Source organism: Myotis myotis, unplaced genomic scaffold (assembly GCF_014108235.1).
Source record: "Myotis myotis isolate mMyoMyo1 unplaced genomic scaffold, mMyoMyo1.p scaffold_m19_p_1, whole genome shotgun sequence".
NCBI lineage: Eukaryota > Metazoa > Chordata > Mammalia > Chiroptera > Vespertilionidae > Myotis > Myotis myotis.
The window spans coordinates 185667120-185691444 of record NW_023416313.1 but is presented as its reverse complement, the minus strand read 5'-3'; the positions used below and the strand labels follow the sequence as shown (position 1 = coordinate 185691444).

General features: G+C 43.3%; 1 protein-coding gene across 15 annotated transcripts in view; it reads right to left on the bottom strand.

Moving 5' to 3' along the window:
• Positions 1-1233: 1233 nt before the first annotated feature.
• The window catches only part of FRMD6 (FERM domain containing 6), a 78819-nt gene continuing 55727 nt past the window's right edge, over positions 1234-24325 (bottom strand). For 13 of the 15 annotated variants that reach the window (XM_036306744.1, XM_036306755.1, XM_036306787.1 and 10 more), the window contains 8 exons: positions 21431-21586; positions 18033-18098; positions 17147-17215; positions 14394-14568; positions 9591-9926; positions 8369-8500; positions 6250-6341; positions 1234-4104 (listed from right to left, as the gene is read on the bottom strand). In XM_036306744.1, the coding sequence (XP_036162637.1) occupies positions 3820-4104; positions 6250-6341; positions 8369-8500; positions 9591-9926; positions 14394-14568; positions 17147-17215; positions 18033-18098; positions 21431-21586 (1311 nt within the window). In that variant the 3' untranslated portion in view covers positions 1234-3819. Of the gene's footprint in view, positions 4105-6249; positions 6342-8368; positions 8501-9590; positions 9927-14393; positions 14569-17146; positions 17216-18032; positions 18099-21430; positions 21587-21680; positions 21912-24325 lie in introns of those variants that run through there. The other 2 variants (XM_036306837.1, XM_036306774.1) reach the window with 2 other exon arrangements.

Genomic DNA, 24325 nt, shown 5'->3' with positions numbered 1-24325 from the left:
GAGACGAGTTTGGGTTAAAAACTCTGCTCTGTCATTTACTAGCTGTAGGATCTTGGGCAAGTTTAAGTTTCCTCAGCTACAAAATGGGAGTGACACCTCCTCAGAGAGTTGTGAGGATTAACATGATGTGTGTAATATCAGACACATAGTAGGCAAACAGCTGTTTTTCCCCTTGCCTCCAATTTACCAAATATTCTGCAAAATTCATAACACTGCACTACAAAGCTTGTGTTTTGGATTTTATGCTTCCAGGTGACCCACTGTCTCAATTCTATAAAAGTTCAGTTTTTGTCAGATTTGAAAACCTTCTTTTTTCCCACCTTAGTCATCTAGGGAATATTATACCTATTATTTTACTTAATCCTCAACAGTTCTTTGAATTATTATTCCCATTTTTCATAGCCAAGAAAACAGGAGCAGAAAAGAAGGTAATGGATTTTCTTTCAGTAGGGCTAGGGCATTTCAGAACCCTGTCCATGGCCTTGAAGTTCTGGGCTCTGTCCTTTATGCCTGTTGCCCTACATTCAGTCTTATGAATGCTTGCTTTTAAATGCAACCACTGCCCAGCTGGTGCAGCTAAGTGGGTGAATGTCGATCCATACACCAAGAGGTCATTGGTTCGATTCCGGTCAGGGCACATGCCCAGATTGCAGGCTCAATCCCCAATGGGGGCATGCAGGAGGCAGCCAATCGATGTTGATGCTTCTCTCTCGATATTTCTCTCTCTTCCTCTCCTTTTCTCTCTAAATCCAATAAAAACATATTTTAAAAATAGGTACATGCAACCACTAAGCTTCTTGAAATTAAAACCAACACTCCAATAACGATTGTTTTAAGGGCAAAAGTTATAGTAGTTATTTTAATTTTTAAAAAATAAAAAATATATTTAAAGAAGAGTTTTTTTCAGCCCCATAATTTGGAACTGAATAGTGGATGTCACAACCTCTCTGACTGGACTCAGCTGCTTGGAGCCTTGGTTCCTTCATCTCTAACTTAAGAACAATGATAGTACCTGCCTTCTGCGAATACGAGGACTAAACGAGCTAACAAGTGCACTTCCAGTGCAGGCGGAGCAGGTCAGGCCCAGGGCAGGGCTCGGCATCTATCTCGCCAGAATGTGAGGTTGTCCGTTAATGTGCTCCATCACAGGAAAGAAGACACAGAGGAAACATTCACTCTTCAACACCTTTTGCTTCGTTGAGAACTCTAATAACAACAAAAAAAGCACCCAGAGACAAATAAAAAGTAACTTTATTGACTGTTGATCTTACCATGAAATGCCTATAAGAATAATTACAAAATAATGCAGTTCGTTTTTTACACACTTTTGGTATCATCCCGATATGACGATCCTTTCACAGAAAGGATTCTTTACAATTTGTGTAGATAGAAAGCTCACTGTTGCAAATACAAATGTAGAAGCAGTGCATACCAAATCGGTACACTAACTTAGCAATGGACATTAACAAATGCAGAATAAATAACAGCTTTATACTTTTCTTTTTTTATTTTTTAAAACAATTTCCAAATACAAAAATGTAGGTATTCAAAATGGATTTCCATATACATATATATACTTCTGCTGCAAACAGTGGATCACAAAACAAAAGTGTCCTCAGCATGTTTCATTCTTGAAAACCCACAAGACGATGCATCAATCCAATTAGAAAGAAGGTGTGCAAAACCCCCAACTGTGCTGACAGAACCCTGAAGGCGCGACTCAGGTTGAAGTTGAGAGAAAATAAAGTAAAAAGCGCTACCTAGTCCATACATGTATGTTTTCTTCTTGGTCTTTGCAAGAAACACTGAGAGCTGAGGAAACACGGCACGTTGTGACGGGGCTCTTTACAGTCCAACTTCCCCAGGACTTGTCCCTTCAGCATCTACAGGAAACGGTGAACTATTTGATGACGTCTAAGAAAAAGAGTCACTAGATGATCCTTTCACACTCTCACCCTTTCATACAGAGGCTGAGATACTTTTATACATTCTGGTATCTGAAACTTTGGTTCTTTCAAAACATTTGATAAAAGTACAATAATTCCATGACTATACAACTCTATAGAATTTTTTTTTTCCTTTTAAAGTGTCAAGTTAGACTGACTTGACCAGGCTTGTGTGCACACGGCCCTGCCACGCCCGCGTGGGCATGCGGGGCACAGCACAGGTGGGCGTGCTCCCGTGTGTGTCTGTAATACTGACTCCCATCCATGGGTAACACTGTGTGTCCTGCCGTCTCCTAAATCTACATCTTTGTTACCTGAAAACTTAACTTTGTATAAAAATATGACTGTTTCTTTAGAAAATAATAGTGTTGCTTTTTTTTTTTTTAATAAAACCTGGAAGGTAGAAAAATGGTATATCAAAATATGGTAAACAAATGCTTTAAATATGAAATCATTAAAAACATCTCATAGAAAGACACTGTGCTAAAGTTCTCTCCTAAAGCGCGAGCAAGGCCGTGACATCTAAAGGCTAATGAGTTCATTCCCCGGACTTGGTTTCCTTCTATATCCTAACAGTAGTGGCAGAAACTGTCTCTAAAATGGCCCTTTCTCAACCACTAACATTTTCTGGATGCTTTTACATCAAAATTGAAAAGACATCCTCTGGATCCATGGTTTTCAGCTCTGCTGATACCGGCTCCATTTGGAGAACTTACAGGAAAAGGCAGTCCGCCTGGGTCTAATTAAATTCACTGGAGGTGGGACCCAGGCATTTTTTAAAAAACCTCTCCAAATAATTCTATTATGTAACCGGGGTTAAGAATCACGGCAAAAGACACATGAGAAATAGTCATTTTAAGCTATATGAGTCAACTGATTGTCTGTAGGCAGCATTCATTCAATGACGCATCCTCCACATTCAACAAGACCGGCCACGTACATGAGACCGTCACGGAAGCTTTACACACATATAAACACGCACTATCTCATGTCTTTATATATGTATAATAACATCTGGGGAGAGTTAGGGTGTTTCTGGTTAAGCAGAAACTAGCATTACCATAATTTGTTCTTGATTTATTTAAAAAACAAACACTAAGCACGAACATTTTCTAAGACATTTCTGTAGTTTTTAACAGAAAACAGTGTTGGAAACTCTACAAAATACATTGTGACATGAACACAGTTGCTCTATTATTTTCTGGAAGAGCAGGAGGAGGACGTGGCGCTGGGCACGGAGGAGTCACAGGCGCCGCACGCAGCATGCGGTCTTCGGGCACTGCTTCGCTCACGCCTGCCGGTACCACCCTGGGCTGCACTTCTGTCATGTTCATCTCTTTGGCTTGCTAGACGCACTGATCCTGACCGCTTCGCCAGGGTTCACGCTGGGGCAGCCCCAGTGCGGCGGCAGTGGGTGTGGGCCAGGCCCCGGTCCCTCCAGAGAAAGGAGACTCTTTTCTCCTCCCTCAAAACATGGGCATTTCATGAGGGAGCGATAAAAAAATGTACAGGCACACAACCCTACCATCATGCCCATGATAAAAACCATGATGTTATTACGTGGGACTGAACTAAAAAAAACAAAACGGTGAGCAAACACACCACGGTTCACTACTCTGAAGGCTGGGTAACCAGTAAAGCACATTTCCTTCCGAAGGCTCGTAAACTCCAGGCACTTGTCTTGCTGTACATTCTCTTCCACATCTGTGTAATACTTAAAGTGCAATTGTCCCACGGCTTTGTTTCCCGCGCAAATATAAAGAAAGAGCTGTGTTTTGGGTGAGGGAGATATGGCACGAGGAATAAGAAAGAACTCATGGCTTTCACGGCCCCCAGGGAAAGGGGCTGCCGTAGAGCTGCACGCAGACGTACTTTATACAACGAACTCCGGAACTTCATCATGAGTGAGGTCCAGAGAAAAGTATTTGCTGGTTCTTTTGACTGGAAAAGCGTCCTGGATGTTGACACACTGCTGAGCCAAGCAGCTGTTGCAGTAGAGGCCTTCCTCGTCCAGTTCGTGGCCACAGCCGAAGGTATAGCTCTGAGCAGTGTCTTGACACAGACCGGCGATGCGCAAGAAGTCTTTCTGGTAAAGTCTGATGTCATCGAGGCTCAAGCTATGCCGATCGGTGGAAGTCTTTGGTTTTCGACATATAGTCTGCAAAACAAGGGAAGTCTGAAACAACTTCAAGAGGATAGGCTCAAGTGAAAGGTTAGCAATAGCAGTATTTGCCCTGTTTACAGAGAGAGGCTGCAAAACTATATAAAGGGTTAAGGAACCCTGTATGTTAGAGAGGTTTCTAATCTAAAACACCCGGACCCCTGAGCAGAAAAATATCAGCACCACCAATAACAGGAATAGCAGCTAACATTTGCTGAGCCTTTATTATGCGGTGGTAGGCCCTGATATAAACACACCACGTGTATTACCAACTCATTCTTCCTATGAGGCGGGTGCTGTTATTCTCCCCATTTTACAGATGAATAATCCAAGGCACAGAGAAGTAAATGCGACAGGAATCCAACTCTCTCGAGCATCTCAGAAATCAAGCACTTGTCTTAAAATAAGGCTGTGTAGGTAAAGAGGTTGTTTCTTTAGCATAAGGCAATTCAGTGTGGCAATGCGTTCATGCTGAGGTCTGTTATTATGTTAATAGGAAATGGGAAAACAAACTAATTATTTCTCCAGAAGAAAGACTGGAGAACTGTTTTTTGTTTTTGTTTTTTTTTTAAAGCCAGAATTCTTGGGGTGGAAGAATAACCTGGTGCAGAGAAGGTTGGGAGGCAGGTGCCAGGACTGAGAGGCAGCTCTTGAACACCCCAAGGGGCCGTGTTCTGCCAAAGGCTTCACACAGCGGGTAGCAGACTTTTGGAGTTCATTATCCCAAGAGGTGGTACTGGCTGAACATATAAATAGTTTGAAAAGTGGCTCAGATAATTACATAAATGGAAGATACTAAATGGGTTATTAATGGAAACGAGGCATTATTCTCTCTCACTTATGCTGCTGAACACCACAAAGGCCAACAACGCTGTTAGAATTAAGAGGCAAAAGCACCAGGAGGGAGAGAAGAGGGTCCGAGCCCAACAATATTTTACCAGGAAGTGTCACCTCGGAGCACCCCTGGAGATGACCATCCCTCGTACTGATGTCCTCCCAGGCGCCCATGTGCTTTCACACGGAGAATTCCGTAGGTCATCACCACAAATCCTCACGGCAGGCACAATGCTCTCCCCACTCTGTAGGTGAGGACTTTGATCCTTCGCTGTGCCCCACAAACATTTATGTACAATAAGAGCTAACACTTAGTGGCCTAGCAGGGTGCAAACCCAGGCAGTCTGATTCTGGAGTTCATTCCACCTAATCATGCAACACATTCAGCTTTAAAAATTATGCATTAGAGTTCTCAGAAAAATATTTTTTTTAAATATGTTTTCACTGATTTCAGAGAGAGGGAGAGACAGAAACACCAATGATGAGAGAGAATAACTGATCAGGTGCCTCCTGCATGCTCCCCACTGGGGATCGAGCCCACAGCCTGGGCATGTGCCCTGACGGGGAATCGAACTGTGACCTCCTAGTTCATGGGTTGATGCTCAACCACTGAGCCACACTGGCTGGGCTCAGAAAAATATTTAATAAAATGTCATTTCACATTATGACTACATAAATGAAAGAAGAAAGGGCAAATAGGAAAAAAAGAGAGAAAAAGGCAGTAGGCAAAAATTACCAGAATGCAGGAAAAAAAATGAAATAAAAGAAATACACAGAAGAAAAAAAAAAGAGAGAACCCAAGAAAAAGAGACATATAAGGAGAAACAGAGAGCGCTCAGAAAATAGAGGTCAATGTAAGTTGTACATTTTATCCAAATACTGCAACCATGAGCTTTAGAGTATGTTAACTTGTCTCTAACTTTTGACATCTTAGCCTAACTAGTGAACACAGGTTATCAAATATTCTCCCATAGTATACTTTGAAAGTTTACTTTGAACGGGAGAATCAGAGGGTGGAGAAACACCTCTATCCAGCACACCTGACCAGTTGTTGTTGTCAATCAACACATACGAACACCGTCAGCCTGAAGTCTGGACACCTAGAGTGTGACACAAGGTGCATAATTTATGCAAAACCAAATCAACTCCAAGATAAATGGAACCAGCAAATAAACCGGAAGTCAGCTCAGAATCAGACTGTACTGCATGTATCTGGTAAGAATCATTTCCTCAAGATTTTTAATTTTCGCCTCTCTATATAAATATGCATGCTGACTTGCTATTTAAAGTGTTCAGGTCCCTCCATACCTGTGGAAGAGAATCGGTACTCTGGCCACGAAGCTTGACAACTGTTTCGGAGGAGCTGGAGGTGGAAGAACCGATTTCTTTCACAATCAACCCTAAAGTAAAACAGAATAAAAAGCAATGAAGATTTCACATTATTCATACCTCTTGCCACATATACTGCTGCTACTGAAAAAGAAAGATCAAATATGAACCATTATTGGAAAATCTCACGGTGATTCTTTGGTAGGAGACAACCAGGATGGAACACATTTTATCTTGTATCTTATAGGAAACTGGAGTGAGGGGTGGGTTGAGATGAATGTGGGGCTTGAGTACAGGAAGAAATTTAGAGCCTGAATTTTCTAAAATAAACTTCTAACGAAGCTCGCTATGATGAAGTTCGTAGTAAAAACAAAGACCCTAGGCCGGGTAAAGGAATCTCTTTACTATGTCTCCTGCGATCTTCCCACTTACCACATAACACCAGCTTAGAACTTAATCCCACCTGAACAGTGACTTCTATGTTTGGTCCACTTCGATGTGCAGTGGGTAAGTGTGAGGGCTCTGGCCTCTGGAGTCACACAGATCTGGGTTGATCCTCGGCCCAGACAAGTAATCAGCCATGTGTCCTGGCCAGTTACTTAACCACCCTGAGTCTCATGTCAGCCCCTCTTATACAGGGGGCTGATAGCAGCACCTATCAACAGAGTTTTACGATGATTAAAGAGCATGTGCATAAAAAGCACGAAGTACAGGGCCTGCACATGGAACGTGCTCAGCTCACAGAAGCTCTTCTTGGCCAACAGGGACACTGTGGCCCATACCTCCCGAGGCAATCCCCTCACTGGTAAGAGCCTGGGATGGGAGGCCACAGTGAAGATCAGCAGGGTCCCTAATCACCCCAGTGCTTGGGGGCAACCTGCTGAAACTTGGAAACAGAAATCCAGGGCTGACACTTCCTTATGAGCCCGCGGCATGTGAGAGAAGCATCCCCACGACATGTTTCAGAAGGTAAAACTGCCAACAAGAGCTGGAGATGTATGGGAAGATCACTGACATTTTTCTTGCAAACAGGTGAAGCAAGTGAGTAGGTGAAGTCCTTAAGGCCAAATAATTTAAGTACCTTCCCACCTTATTAAAAAACAAAACAAAACCATAATGTGATTCTCATTCAGCCACTGCTAGTAACCTATAGAAATAACTTTCGGTGTTAAATGCTTCCCTTGTACCCCCTCCCCACGAGCACTTTCGTGTATATTGTCTCATGCACACACATACACACATGCATAGTGAGAGAGAGTGTGCTATCTGTGCACCTATAATGTGCATGTAATTATGAGTTTATATTTAATACACATTGAAATGTACTTGTAAGGAAAATTCAACCTAATAAGGCAGGAAGGGAGGAAAGCTGGGTGAAGAACTAAGCTAAGCGTGCCCAGAGCACCGGCCTGCGGATTTCTGTTGGTCAGGCAGAGGATTCTGCCACCACCGCAGGTCTGTTCCTGGCAGAGCACCGGAAGGCCAGGGTTCTGCTGGGCCAGCCAGTGGGCTTCTGCCATAAAGGCTCCTCGCGCTCTTGCAGAGTGAGTGCCAGGGTGGGGGGACTGTGCTGGCCTTATTCATCTGATTTCCTGCCCATGTGCATGGGAGAGGTGCAGCATCGGGGACTGTGGGTCTTTTTTTAAATGTATTTTTATTGATTTCAGAGAGGAAGGGAGAGGGAGAAAGAAATAGAAACATCAATGATGAGAGAGAATCATTGATTGGCTGCCTCCTGCATGACCCACACTGGGAATCGAGCCCGCAACCCAGGCATGTGCCCATGACCAGAATCGAACCTGGGACCTTTCAGTCCGCAGGCTGGCGCTCTATCCACTGAACCACACCAGCTAGGGCAGGACTGTGGGTCTTGACAGGGCAATGGCAGTCACTTCAACCCTAACAGGGTCTCTCACTCAATCAAAGCTTTGAGGGGCATAACAATAAGCACCCAGGCCACTTGGACAGTACCTTGTACTAAGGCATCTTTCTCTATAAAGAACAGAGATTAATTCATGACACGTGACAAAAACAGAAGCTAACTGAGGTTTAAAAACAAAACCCATTCTGCTAAGGAGAACTCCCTGGGGGAGCTCACCAGAGTGTCCATTGAGCTTCCGCGACAGGAGCATGTCCTCCGTGATGTAGATGCACATGTCCGGGCTGACCTCCAGCGAGTCTTCGTTCAGCTGCTCCAGGTCCCTCGGGTCATCAACCAACATCTCTATTTCTGACACAGAAAAGGGAAAAGACATGTAGTGGCAGAAAGGGAAATGATCACTATAATGCACAGCCACATTCTGAGGGAAGCTATGTAATTATTCGTATTTGAAAATAAGTTGGCGTATGAGGCTCTACAGCAGTCTACTCCCGGGACAATTCTCAACCAGATGCTATTTGTCCTCTTTCTCACAAGACTGCTGTGTTCTCCACAGGTCTTCCAACACCCTGATTTGTCAATTGTTGCTTACTCTTTAAGAAAGAAGAAAAGCTATACTACCCTGCTTCCGTCACAGGGCAAATGGAGACCGATGGCTCATTTGGCTAATGCCACAGCAGATGTTGACACAGAATGAGTAGTTCATGGAGCTCCCCACTGCCCATAGCTGCCTAGTCTCAGGGTAGTTAGTGACTCAATTTGGTTACTACATGAATTCTATAGTAACCAAACATGTTCTGCAGCTTTCCTTAATGGAGTCAGTATCTCTTCCCCAAACCTGAATGCTATAGCATTTATTTGAGGTAGAAAAATAATAAAAAAGATGTAAACAAATGCTAGGTTTGGCTGATACAGGCTCATCTTATTTCCTCGCCACAGAGTTAAGCAGCCAGGTGCTGTGTTTCTTTTATACTCCCTAGCGTTCTGGTGATCTGAGAAGTATTTAAGAAATACTAATTAATGAAATGGTCTGGACTCAAAATTCTTTTTTTTGGAAAGTTCAAGACATTTATGTGACTATCATTGAATCCAATCTGTTGTCCTAACCAATGCTTATTTCATGTGGAAATCAGAAACGCAGACCCAAGGGCTGTGGGACTAACTTCTACTCCATATAAAATCCTAAAATTTAGAATCCACAACCATCCAACCCTGTGTTGGCAAAGGCTCATGACTAGAGGGACGTTTTGTTCACAAACAATCCAATCAAGTCAGTGGGGAAGGTGGCATGAGACTTTCTCTCTATTTTACTACTTCTTAGTTGTTCTGCAGACATCAATTCTGTAGAACGAATACCTGAGAAACAACTAGGAGAGAAAAAGAAATGAGCCATGAGGACGGGGCTGTCCTGTCGGCTCGGTGGGCCGGGGGGAAAGGTTACCATCGTCCTGCGAGTCCTCTTCCAGCCGGTCCTTGCCGCCGCTCTCCACCCCTGAGGTGTGGGAGCTGCCGTGGCTGGTCATCGAGCTGCAGGTCTTCAGCTTGCGGTGGATGGCGCTGCCGGAGTAGCTGTCCTCCGGCCCCGGGTCCCGAGGCTTGGTGTCCGCCTCGATGCCCGAGGTATGGGAACTGCTGTGGCTGGCGGTGGAGTGACGAGACAGGCGCTTATGCTTCATGCTGCCCACGCTGCTCCCGCTGGCCCGGGACCGCTTCTCCAGCTGGTCCATGTCAAGGTCCAGGTTGTCACTGATGTAAGATTCCCGGTACTGCTTCTTCTCTGTTTGGGAAGAAACAACCGATCGTCATCTCACTCAACCCAGACGGGGACCGGATGGGGAGCTTACGTGAGTCAGTCATCAGGCCAAGATCAAGTACAAGTTCACTCTCAGAATCTAGTGACTGGCAAGTGGTCCTAATTCTGGCAGCCTCTCCACCTAAGAACACCGCCAAGTGAATAAAAGCCAGGACGGCACATTTGAGGGGAACGCTTAAACTACTCAGGGTTCAAACACCAGAGAAGAAGGCTGCTCCTTGACCGACCACCTCGTGTCAGCAAACTGTTACTGGCCCCGCAGTGAAATAAGTTCAGTAACTGAGAATAAACATTCAGAAAGTGTGAGAGCAACCTGACGTTGTCATGGCAGCCACCACTGTGACTTTTGTATTTTGCAGAAGTATCAGTTCACAGTGGATTAGAAATTTAAAAAACCCGGTCCTTCCCCCAAGCTAATTTCAGAAACACTACTATAGGAGACTGTTGAATAAAGATAAGTATGCTATTTGCCATTCATTTCCTTTGTTCATTTGGTCCACTGTTTGTTTAGCTCTAACTTGTTGAATACAATTTAAAATAAAACGATTCTTCTGAGAATTTCTTTCAGGTAATTCTAAAATTTAGGTTTACATTAGCGAAGACTGCTTTTCTCCGTTTAGGCTGAATTAGTGAGACTTTCTCATCTAGTTAGAAAACACAGTCAGCACGGCTGGTGTGTCACGTGGCCTCTGATTGGTAAAAATGTTCCTGAACGTGTCACATGCAGAGACGCATCACTGGAAGTCTCTTTCATCAAGTGCTAAACCAGCCAGTACATCAAGCACAAAGCTACAGCTGAGGTGCAGGGGCACTCCTGACACAAAAACGTTATTTTTGTGCTTCACGTCAGAAATTTAAAACAGAAAGATAGCTTAGCTTCCTTGTGCTTTTAATACGGAAGAGAAATGACACATTAGAACAATGCTAACAATGGAGAGTGCATTTGGGAAACATTAAGTTGATATTATCTCAGAAGCTGCTAACAAGGAGACTAATTGGGTCCTCAGGGGCTGATGGCGGATTTAATTGTCTTGTTTCTTGGTTAAGTAAAAACACTCGCACTGCTGATGTCTGGTTCCAGCTCTGAAGTATCATCGCCACAGGCTCCCGAGAGGGAATGAGCATCAGCAGAAAGAGAAGATGATGATATGCTTTGCGGGATGCATAATGGAAAGATGCTAGGGGACGGCGAGGCGTGCGTTTCTGGGCTCCAGCCCTTTCCTGTCAATTCTAAGGAATTGGGCTGAAACACAAAGGCATGTGTGTGTAGCCACAGAGAACGCAGACTGGGGCTGGACATCACAGCCCAACACGCACCACTGAGACAAGTGCATCCATCCCATTTTTTAGGGTGAGCCTGGGTTCTAAGGATTCCTGCTTTCTGAAGGCAACGGGTTGACATGAAAATGAGCGCTAAAAGCATTTGCAAAATTCTCATACCATTTCTACTTACTGTACTTTCAAAATAATAGATAGCCATGTGACCCTCAGAAGGGTGGCAAGTGAAGGAAAAAAAGTAATAAAAGAGAAATAGGGAAAAAGTTCTATAGGGTATTGGAGGTCTGAGACAATTGGGAAATGTGGATCTGATTATTTGAAAGTTTTCTAGTCTGGCCGGTGTGGTTCAGTGGTTGAGCATCCACCTATGAACCAGGAGGTCATGGTTCGATTCCCAGTCAGGGCACATGCCCAGGTTGTGGGCTTAATCCCTGGTGTGGGGCCTGCAGGAGGCAGCCAATCAATGATTTTCTCTCATCATTGATGTTTTTATCTCTCCCTCCCACTCTGAAATCAATAAAAATATATATTGAAAACTAACTAAATAAATACATATAAATAAAAGCTTTTCTACATCTTTACAAATAGTTTTTTTAACCCCAGCTTCCAGGAAGTTTTGGAGCCAATCCTAGTATCCCATACTCACTAGTACACTCCCTGGGGTACAAGCAGTCTCCAGCCTGCGCTCCTGCTAGGAGCCCTGTGTATGTATATTTCCCATCAGAGTGTCAGCAGCCCTGGTGCACCACGAGGCTGGCTTCTGTCTCCTCTGAAGTGAGTGCTACATCACTTAGACCAGTGATGGCGAGCCTTTTCAGCTCGGCGTGTCAGCATTTTGAAAAACCCTAACTTAACTCTGGTGCCGTGTCACATACAGAAATTTTTTGATATTTGCAACCATAGTAAAACAAAGACTTATATTTTTGATATTTATTTTATATATTTAAATCCCATTTAACAAAGAAAAATCAACCAAAAAAAATGAGTTCGCGTGTCACCTCTGACATGCGTGTCATAGGTTCGCCATCACTGACTTAGACCCTCTGCAAACATTTAAGAAGCTTCACACCACTCGGTTACAAACTGAGGGAAATACTGAAATAATGCAGAAATTTGTTCGAAGGAATGCAAAATGCAACTTCTCATCCCCCTCACAATCACTGGTATCAAGAGTGAAGATGCTCAACATGCCAGTGTGCTTTTTATTCCCTCTGTGGGAAAAGCCCAGCGACCGCAAAGGTTTTCACACATGATTTTAAAATAGAATGCAGGCGATGTGACTTCTGTATAGATGTCTTAAGAATAAGCTCTAGTTACTGAATAAAGTTGGGTTAACATCTTTCTAATGACAAAGGCACTTCTCTTCTAAATACTATGGGAGAATTCTTGTGATTATTTTCTGCTATAAAACGCTAAAACAGTATTTCAGACAAGGTGACTCTAAATGAAATGTAATTAAGTAAGATTCTTTTTGTGCTGCTCTTTTTGCTGAGCCAATATTGAAAAAGGGCTTCAAGTGCGGGTGAGATAAGTGGATTCAGGCCAAGGCTGGTCCAGAGGAACTTAGTTTTAATTTTTCCTCAGACCTAGAGGGATCTTTAAGTAGAAGAAATTAAATGTGTTTTCTTTGGAAGAAGAAGAACAAAAGACTTCCCTTCCAAATCTATCTACACTTGCCCAAATAAAAGATCCAGTTTACAAATTTTTCATTCCTTCATGGCCCTGTACACGTAAGCCCACAAATGCACCCGGTACATGCTGGGTAGTTTACCTTAAACGCTATGGTTCGTTCCCTCTTATGGGCTCTAAAGAGCTCCCCCTACAGTCCCCTAAACAAGAATTTACTAAAAGGCTGCTGGTGGAGAGCTGGTGGAATAAATGAACTTCTCAAGGCATCAATTAGGAACGAGGCTGACTTGGCAAACAATAGGCTCTGCACCCCACTAAGTCTCCTACCCATCCTCACAAGTTTCCTCAGCACCTTTTCCTGTCTGAATTCTCTTTAATATTCATGTCAGCATCGGAGAGATATATTTGTCATACCGATGAGTCATCTGGGGAAGGACTGGCAGTCTGGCAGCGGCGGAAGCCAATACACCTGACATTTTTACCCACTCTCTCTGAAGACAGGTGCAGCGTGGTGGCAGACAGTGGGAGATGATTCACGTTCTAATCGCTAATTAAATGACAGTGACATCTACAAATGGGGTCTCATTTAGACAGAGGCAGCTTTGGAAAGGAATTGATCAGACGTGCAAATCTCTCTGAGGTGTTTTGCTTGCTCAGAGAGAGCAGGTATTGCCTTGTTTCTGTGGGAAAGGTTGGATCTGAGAGGTCAAAATCTGTTTCAGACATGGACCTCCGATATGAATCTGCATCCTAATGATCATGCAACCCCCTAAAATCTACTAATCTAATCGCATTACCAAGAATTAGTACAACATGAATATGCAAAATAAATGAAAGGCATTAAAAAATAAACAAATATGCAAAGTAGCCTTTTGGGGGATCAGAAGTTGGGAGTGTTAAGTGGAGTAACTCCAGGGTGCCATAACCCAAGATAAAGGGTTAACCACGAGCTTAATACTGTAAAGTTGGAGCCTGCTCTTAGAGGCCCTCTCTGCCTCCCTCTTCTTCACCATGTGTCAACTTTGGCCCAGGACTCTGGGGTTCCTAATAGACTGTGTCTCAGCCCAGCCCCCACAGGACTGGCTGGTAAAATCCTCAGAAGAAAATTTCTCCCTCCTTTGCCATTCTTGCTAGGGCAGACGTGGGGGCCTCCCCACAGTCAAGAAGAGAGACTGCAGCCATTTCTGTGACCCACTTCGTTGGAAGCAATTTCAGATTGCCGTGGATCATAGAACCAAGGTGGATCCGTGTAGACATGGAGCTCTGAGATACAGCTAAACCTTGGCCTGAATCTTCACTTGGTGGCTTCTCACAAGCATTTTCAAGCCAAGCGTGGGATAAGTTAAAGAGGCTACACAAGGGGCAGCTCAACGACAGGGAACACCTCGGCATTTGGGATGGGTGCGGCTGCTGGCACCGAGGCTACCCTTGCCTTCTGGAACAGTGCTGGCATGGAAAGAGGAGGCTGCACTAAATTGGGAGAGTCCTGGCCCCCAAATCCCACCCCGCAGGAGCCTGCGATACCTTCGTTTTCCTCCAGCTTCCGGATGTGGCGCAGGATGGGCTGCAGGTTCATGTAGAGGCGGTGGCTGTTGCTCAGCAGCTGCAGGAGGTGCCTGGAGCGCAGGGGGCACCCCGTGTAGTATATGAGCTTCCTGGCTGAGGGCAGGCCATCTGGCAAAATCTCAAATTTCTTACCCTGGGGAGGGAAAGCATAAATCAGATGCAGATTCGGGAAACAAAGTCTCTGATTTGCCCAGGTCTCCTTCGTTGTCTACTTGGTAAGGAAAACTACAGATTGCGAAAACGATGTGCAGCAGGTCCTTGGATAACATCGTTTCATCACAACGTTGATGAGTTGCTATGGGAACGCAGCTCTTGTTTCTATCAATTAGCCTACAGTAAAACTGGTTTTGTTGTACGTCATTTTGCTTAAAGTCGCTGTACCTGTGGACAACTTTGAGTGAGGACTTACCGTATAAAGCTCTAATCAAAATTTGCTGAGACATAAAGTACTGTGTTCCCTTTCAAAACTGTCACAGACAGAGGGTTACCCAAAATTCAGGAAAGGGTCTAGCGAGGGTCTTCTGGTAATCACTGACTGGGTGTGACAGTTGAGGAAGATCTTTGGTGTCTCTGGCTGGTCAGGCCATTTATATAATGGAGAAGCGAAGGGCCCGTCATGCAGCATCCTCAACCTCAAATGCAATCCCAACACTTAACTCAGCAAACAAGTTCCACAAGCGGAATGCATTCAAGTATTTGTGGAACACGCACTGTCTACCGATCCCTGCGCTAGACAGACACCGAGGAAACAGCAGTGAACAGGACAGACAAGCTCCCCACCCTCCGGGAGACACATTCTGGTGGGACAGATGGTAAATTAACACACAGAATAATTATAGCTTATGATAAATTCCGGGAAGGAAATAAATAGAATTATGATGGTGAAAAATACTGGATACCTATTTAGGGTTTAGAAAAAAATATAAAACTTCTCTAAGCCGGAAGCTACAGAGACAGCAGTGGGATGGGACAAGGAAGAGAAAGAAGAGCTATACGTGTCTATCAATAGAGATATAAGGAATCACATTCCTTAAGCCTGGGATCATTAACGTAGTGTTCAAAGTTGAGGGCGAGAGCCTGGCAGAGTTCCTTACAGTGCTAGACTATTTTGAATTTCTTTCACTTTCTTAATAATGAATAAAGCAGCAGCAGAACTACAAAACGGAGTATTCCAGATGCGAAGATTCTCAGCCAGAGAGGAGAAGTGAAGCGAAGAGGGAGGCACACTCTAACCTGAAGTGGGCACAAAGCAATATGGGTTTGTGTAACGCAGACAGGGATGGAATTTTTCACCTCTGGACTTCTTTAAAAGACCACCGGTGGACCCCAGTGCTAGACTAGTAATAACTGATACTTAACAAGCTGTAAGCAGATGTAACTCATTCATCCTCACCCTCAATTTGAAATGAAGAAACTAAGGCACAGAGAGGTTAAGCAATTCGCTCAAGGTCACACAGCTAGGCAGGGCTGGGCTGGCTGCACCTGGGAAGTCTGTCAAAGTAGATTCCTCCTCTCCAACCCACAGTCACTGAATAGAAAATCTCTAGGAGAGGAGGGCGAGGCCCAAAAGTCTGTAACTTCAACACGCTCCTCAGATGAGTATGACGCAAAACTAGATCCACTGAGTCCAGGACCCTTAAAACACTCAATTCCAGAAATGCATTTTATGACTACTTAGTGTGGGACATGAAAGGGGCAAGTCTGGCAATAAAGTACTCATTTTCAAACAGCCCAGATCCTTTCACAAAGAGCTGGAACAAAGGAGAGCAGTGGGGAGGAGGCAGGTCAGGCCGTGCTTAATGTAGGAGGAAAGTGAAATCAGATTGAACTGTGCCCAAGTAATTAAAGTAATGTAAAGTCAGGAACAGGTCTTCTGACTCACAGGACAGTGTGGAATCAGTGCCCAGTGCTATTTGGCAATACAACCCTTTATTTATATAGGCCATCTTCCTTAGGGGAGAGAGCACATGTGGACAAATCCTTATCTCCCTCCTTGCTTTGTGTATTTTTTTCAGTAGTTTCTGAACAAAAGAAAATTGTGGATTTTAATGACTACTAGACAGACACACTGTTAACTGTAATTCTTTGAACTCTACTAAGAAATGGAGATAGCTAGCAAAGTAAAGAAACAGCTGGAAAAATCATAAATTTGCTCGAAAAATATTCTAAAAATAAAGGTATTTTTCCTGTTAAGAACTATAGACCTTTCTTTATAATGATGAGTTTCGAAGAGTCAGATATTAATAGAAACATCTTTTTATATCACTCTTTATTCCTTCTTCAAAGGAAGTAATTTCCAAAGGAACTGGCCGGCCCCACACGAAGAGAACTTACCCTGTGATTATGGTTTTCTATTTTCTAATCCCTCTGCTGTACACTTTTAAAATAATTCTATTTGATGAACTCATCTTGTTCTTTTCTCACTACATTTCTTCTGCAAGTAGAATAACTTAGGGTATTTAATTTGTGTGAAGACCAGGCACACAAATTAAAACTAGTAATTTATTTTGCTATAAAATTCTTTAATTTTAGCTGTTCTACTGATGAGTGACATAAGAATATAAGAAATCTAATTATCTTCACTGCTGACTTCTTAAAAGTATCAACTTTTGTATCTGGGACAATATTGTTTTAAAAAACAAGAAACAACAAAATTCCAAAAACAAACAAACAACTGAGTAATTTACTTTAGCCAGTTATTTTAAACTTACCACAAATACCAATTTTCCAACATTTGTCCAGGGGAAGTCATAAAGTAATTGTTTCTCTTCATCTAAATTCTGTGGGAAGAATTATAATGCATATAGAGTTACTGATGAAACTGACAGACACTAAAATGGCTCTAATTTATCTCCCAGAAAACTAAAATACATTAATTAAAATCCGAAAGAGGCCCTCAGCTCTCTTTGGAGATGTGCAGACAGTAATTAAAAGATTAGTGATATGATTCAGTAGTTTCCGGTTCCCGAGTGCCTGCATCATTAACTGCCCTTTCCGGGCAATCTTTCCTCTTTTGGCCTATCCCTAAAATTTAAATAAAAAGTCCGAAAGACTCGGGCATTCAGGAGACGAGACAAGGTACTCAGACTTTCATCCTTGGATATTTTGCCTACATCAAAGAAAAGATATCCTGATACTCTCCCAGCTCTCCCAGAAAGAGGCTTTTTCTCCCCCTTGTCAATGGCTGTAGCACCATCCCACCTACTTACTCAAGGGACAAGCTTTATCAGAAAAGTGTAACGGAAATTAAAACATCTGCTCAGGCACTGTATGCATATGTCATCTTTAGAATTATAAATGCTCCAGAGTACAAAAATATACAAGAGTATATTTAACGTCAATGACACACACAGAAAAAGTGGTGAACGTGGGCCAATCTTTGGCGTTTTGTTTTCTGTTCTGGAAGACTTGTTACTACATGGTTTAGACTGGATCCCTTGGTCTATCCCACATCGTCCACATCTGTGCACACAAACAGGAAGCAATGACCAATCCGTGGCCAAAAAGGACCGGTGAACCTATCACGGGACCACAGAGGGACTGTCACTGGGAGACAGAGCAGTGCCTACTGGACACTTAGTTCTCTCATTTACTCACCTGGAAAATCTGTATTCCCCGCATGGTCAGCCCGAGGGTCAGAGAAGCTTCAATTTCCCTTTTATCCTGGAGGAATAAAATTTTATGAAGATGTCTACGTTAGAACCTTGAATATAAAGCCATAATTAAATTCTGAGATGCACCAGATTTTATATGTTAAAAACTGGGTACCAGCTCAGAAGCTAAGATCACAGGCAAGCCTAAATATTTAAGGGTCTCTCATGAGGACAAATAATAAAGCTGTAAAAGTTTTATATCGGTTAGTTTTTTTAAAAAGTACTTATTTTTTAAATGCTCAATTATTACTTACCAAAGTGGTATCCATTCCACTGGGTTAGTTGGTAGAATGTATACTACCAGCTAACCCATAAACTATAAACAATAACGTATAACTACATAAGGAAAAAAAATTCTCCAATTAAGAATGTACTCAGGTGGGAAGAGATCAGCCAAAGAACTTATATGCATTTATGCATAACCCATGGACACAGACAATAGTGTGGTGAAGGCCTGGGGTGGGGGGTGGGCTAGAATGGGTCAACGGGGAAGAAAGGGGACATGTAATGCTTTTAACAATAAACACTTAAAAAAAAAATAAAGGATGTACTTAGAACTTTGGCAACATCTTTTTTAAGTGCTCGTCTGTAAAAGTGTATATAAAATATAAAGTATAAAATAGAAGAGACATAATATTATTAAGTAACTATAAGATTTCTCAGTACAAACAATAAATATGTACAGATCTTCATTATAGTGCCATTTTCCCCAGGAACATGGTTAAGAAGTATTTTTTGAAAATGCATCCTCACCAGGCACAGAAAAGAGAAGACATAGCCTATTTTTACTCTTTGGGTTGTTTTTTTTCCAACCAACGTATTTTTACATCACGAAAGGCATATATAGTAAGAGAAACCAATCCATCACTATGAGTTTAGGCCAATTTCCCTTGCAAGGCCGTTCTGATTGTTTCCTGAAGACTGTGCTCATAAAAACGCGGGCTGTGCATGTATGAGGTGTGCAGTACTGGAAAGGGAGCACAGAATTTGTTGTTTTGCTTTTTCAGGATGTTTCCTATCCTCCATCTACCTTATTTCCATTTTGTAACCAGGCCTTAAATGAAGCAGTTTTAGTGGCTGCCACTTGACTTCTCCGAAGAATAAAAATTCTGTCCATGAGGCAATATTATTTCCCACTTCATTCAGTTACATTACTATGATTAATTATCTCATTTTAAGCAGACTAGAGTCATTTTCCATGTCATGTAGAAGTACCATACTTTAAGTAAGTTTGAAAGATTTTTACACAAGATAAATTGAGGATATCTACTTCACTAAATGATTCTTAATAGGATTTTAAAAATTGATTTTTAGAAAGAGAGAGAGCAGGGGGTGGGGTAGGGGAGGGAGGTAGAGAAACATCTATTTGTTCCACTTATTTATGCATTCATTGGTTGATTCTTTTATGTGCCCTAATCAGGGAATGAACCTATAACCTTAGGGGATGCTGCTCTAACTAACTGAGCTACCTGGCCAGGGCCAATAGGATTTTTTTAAATACTAAATTTCCTTATCAAATAAGAATCACTAATGTACTAGACACTTCACTTGGTTATTTCAGATTCATTATCTCATAGAATTTTCCCAATGTTGGAAATGTATGGAATCATTCCACTTAATAGATGGCCCAGGATTATTTATATTTACTTAGGATCCAGTAATTATCAGTGGTAATATAGGGTTTTTAAGTGACTAGAGGCCCGGTGCATGAATTTGTGCAGGGCCAGGTTGGCTGGGGGGAGGGGACATGGGAGGTTGGCAGGCCAGCCCCACCCTGGATTGGGGGGAGGGGTAGGGGCGATCGGGGGCGGGGCCTGGGGGAGGAGCTGCGGGCAGTTGGTTGAACTCCTAGTCAAGGGAACAATTTGCATATTAGCCTTTCATTATATAGGAAGGAGGATATCTGATTCCAAAGCCGCAGTCTTTTCAATGCATTATTAATACTACTCATACATTTTAAAATTATAAGCTGATTGTCAAAAATGTCATTTATTTTCATTTTTTCCTATAAATTGTCACAAATAAAATTTAAGGAAAAAAACAAACAGATAGCTAAGTCCTTTAGGAATTTAGCCAAAAAGATATTATGGAACTCAATTATGCCTTTCAAAGATGACAGGGCATTAACAGTGCACCTTTTAAACATGGAAGGGAGAAGAAACACCATCCTTTGGTCCCTTTCTAAGTTTTCTGAACCAGGCAATGTGCTCACCAGCAGTATATCCAATGGTCTAGGGGTGCTAGACCATTGGGTAGGGAGTGATACCAAAGGCTATGGAGTGATACCAAGCATAGTAACAGTGATATAACAACTGCTTGAAGCACCTTTTATCCATTGTCCTTTGCCTATTCAATGAACCTCAGAGGTAGGTCATTACCATCCCCATCTAACGATGGGAAACTGAAGCAGAGAGGCTAAGTAGTAACTGGTCTAAGGCCACATGGTAAGAGGTGAAGCTAGGAGTCAATCCCACAAGTTAGGCTCAATAGACCACTCTCTGAACCACTTCATCCTATTCGGTTGGAGAATATACCTCTGGGTACATAAGTGGGGATTCAGGAGTGAAATATGGCCACGAGTGGGGAGGAAGTAGAGGGGGAGAGAAGACATGATCCCATAAATGTAGTGTGAGGGATTCCCCGCAGAGCCTGGCCTCAATTGTTACTTGGGTGTGTGGCCTCTGACCTCTGAAACAATGAGGCTAGGGATATACAGGACACAGAAGGGAGTGACACACATCAGAGAGTTCGGTGGAGAAAGCACACAGGCTCTGATTAGGCCTGGGTTGAATCCTGGCCTTGCCACTTACTGGTTTTGTGGCCTTTAGTCTGTTTCCTTGTCTGTAAAATGAAGATTACAGTTCCTATCTTACAGAATTTTTTTAAAGGATAAATATAAAGGGTGCCCCATAAACACAGGACTCAATAAGCACTTGCTGTCATTGTGAGGCTCTGGTTACTAATGGATCCGATGCTGTGTGACTTCACTTTGGGGAATATTAAAAACTAATGATCGAAGAAGTTGCCAATGTCACTCCCCGAGACAGAAACGCAGACTTGGAGAGGAGAAAAACAACTACGGTATTTCTGTTCACGGAAAAGCCACATTCACAATATGCAGCCCCGTGTTATCACAGCGTTAGAACCAGGAGAGCCTGCATCCTGCTCCCAGGCCGAGAAAAAGCATCACCCGCTCCGAGATGACCTGCGGTGACAGACAGCGGGCCACGTGAAACTCTTTTCAAAGCCCTTTAAAAAGTGAACTGAGAGGTTAAATAAACGCCCCTTGTGATGGAGAAGGAGTTTTTTTCTCGGAAGCTGCAGGCGCAAGGCCGTCTGTACCTTATACAGTCTGTAGTAGTGGACGGCGACGTCCTCCAGCCGGACGGCCTCTTTGATGTATTTAAGATGAGCCTCGGAAGCGGTCAGTGCAAACTGATCTTTGTGCATGTTTGGAATGTGCTTCAGGATGTAGTCCTTCCCTCTCTTGGCAACAACCTGTTGGAATACAACGGGCATGCAATGCAACATTTGTCGGAGGGTGTACACACCCTCACCCGTAAGTGACAGAAGGACAAGGACCTAAACAAACCATATAAACTGGCTAACATCCACTAGAACATTCCCACGTTCACTCTGTCTTCACCATCGGTTATAGTACGAGGCTGAATCAGCTAATACTCAAAGTGACAAAGTCAATTTAGCTGCAGTATTGAATATATGAGAAGAAAAATCACAAGAAATGGGAAAAGTAGGTTCTCTTGGCTTTAAACTCACCAGGAACCAAAAAAAAAAAAAAAAAAAAAAATCAAACCAAAGACAAAACCATGCAAACTTGCAAAATTTTGTACATATCATTCCTTATACTTGCAAAATTACTGGTACCATGAAATACATCTCCTGTCAGCACATCTTCAGGTTCTGGATCCTACTTAACTCTTCCAAAGTCACAGCCACAGCGTGGAAGACTCTAAATGTTAATCCAAAAAAAGGCAGGGGACTGCGAGAAATTCTCTGAAATGTGTGGTTTTTGCATAAGAGGCTGATATGAACAGTCTATTGGATACTTATGAGAAAACAATTTATTTCATACATTCATTATAATGAACTGTGGCTTATATTTTCATCAGACAATAGCCTGAGCTTTTAGGTGTCAAAAGTACTCAGTATCCAGCAGCTGCAGGTTCAGAGAAAGGTGTCGATTGTTAAAGGTCCTAACTGATTTCATAAGGATTATCAGATGTGGAATTACACAAAGGAAACTAGAGTAATGTTTAAAATCATCAGAATAAAAAAAAATTAGAGAATTTCTAGTTTAAAAATGTTTTATAGATACTGACATTTTTTGTTTCTTTCTATTGAATTAAGCACGATAAATTATTGGCCAATTTTCAAGTTTTACTGAGAACTCAAATTACAGATTTTTCTTTCTTGATGCCTTTTACATGAAGGTCATCTATATCAGTATTTGTCAGCCTTGTTCAGGTCAGAGAACACATAGAAAATAGTATTTGTAAGGGTACTGAAGCAGTGACTTTGGTGACCCCAAGGGTGGAGGACACTGGTCCCCGGGCACTCTGGAGGCCACGGCACATGGATGGGAAGCTCTGATGTAAATGACCAAGGCTCAGTGAGCACCTGATGACAACTAGGGAATGTAAAAGCAGGCTAATTTTGGCCCAACAGACATTGCTATGTAAGAGCTTGACACCTTTTGTGGGTTTCTCTTCCAACAACTGAAGCACTGTCAATCAACTGTCAGTTGGTCAACAAAAACTTATATTGAGCACCTTAATGTGAAGTGTCGAGGAAACAGAAAAGGGTAAATTTATGTCTGTCCTTAGTTACATACCAAGAAACACTAAGGTTACTGGGGTTGGGCCCAAAAGATAAAGAGTTATTTGAAAATAAGATGTAAAACACACCCATCCAGGGTCTCGTTGAGCACAGAGGAGGGGCGCTGGCACCTGGTCCATCTGCCCGGAGGAAGCGACCCCTGAGCAGAGTGTTGGAAGGAGTTAGGTGAAGCGGGGAGAGGGGCTGCACAGGCTAAAAGAATTGGAGGGAGAAAGGCCAGAGTAGGAGCCACCACAGGTGTGGAGACACGGGGATCACTGGACGATGCTACCGCATAAAATTCAAGGTGAGGACAGTCAGAAAGGAATCTGGAAAGGGGGGGGGGGGGGGCAGGGGCCACATCCTGCAAAGCTCCTCAGGCGTGCTTGGGAGCGGGCTGCACTGCAGGTGACAGGGGAGCCCCGGGGGCTTCCCTCCGAAGCCCAAGCAAGCCTCCACAGCAGGGCTGTTGAGTGCTCACAGAGCTGGAAGCTGGGAGGCGGGGGAACAATGGTGGGGAGGGGACGCAATAGACAGACATGTAGGAAGTGAACAAAAATACAAGAGAATTTTGGTTCTTACGCTGGGTGATGGGTTATAGGCTGTTTAGGGAAGAGGACGTTCTGATTGACTGGGTGGGACGGGGAGAAGGAAGGGTGGTCAGGGAGGGAGTGCTGTGTGACTCCCAAGTTTCTGGGTGACGGGGTGGACGGCAGTGCCGCCAGCCGAGATTAGGAACACGGAGGCAGGAATAACAGAACTGAGGTGGCGGGAAGGAGATGAGTTTGACTCAGCACATTCTGAATTTGAGATGCCTCCGGGTGAACAGCTATTTCATGGACTCAGGGGAGAGGTGGTTGTTAAAAGCATTCAGTTGGATGAAATCTCCCGTGATCGGGAGGGGTGACGTGCCAAGGGCAGCGGAGAAATTCAGGGAGTGAAAGTGTCCACTGGATTTGGCCACTTAAAGGTCACTGGTGACCTGAGGGACAGCCCATGAGTGGGGCGGTGGGGAGAGCAGGCAGATGGAGGTGGGTGGAGGAGTACGCGTGGGAAGCAAAGAAGCTAGAAAATCAAATAGACATCGCTTTTTCAAGAAGCGTTACTGAGAAGGGAAAGCAGGAGAGGCAGCATTTCCCTCCCTCCCTCCCTCCCTCCCTCCCTCCCTGCCTCCCTTCCTTCCTTCCTAGGATGGGGTGCAAACCAAGCCTGTCGTGTATGTTCTGTCTGAAGAGCAGAGGGTAAAGGTAAGAGAAAGAAGTTACAGCAGAGACCTGGAGGAAGGGCAGGGGCAGAACAGACGGGCTGGGGTAGAGAAAGTACAGTTGAATGGTTCATGCTGGAATAACCTAAATTTCCTCGCTGAAGTAAGGAGATGGTGGTCAGAGCAAGGAGTTTACT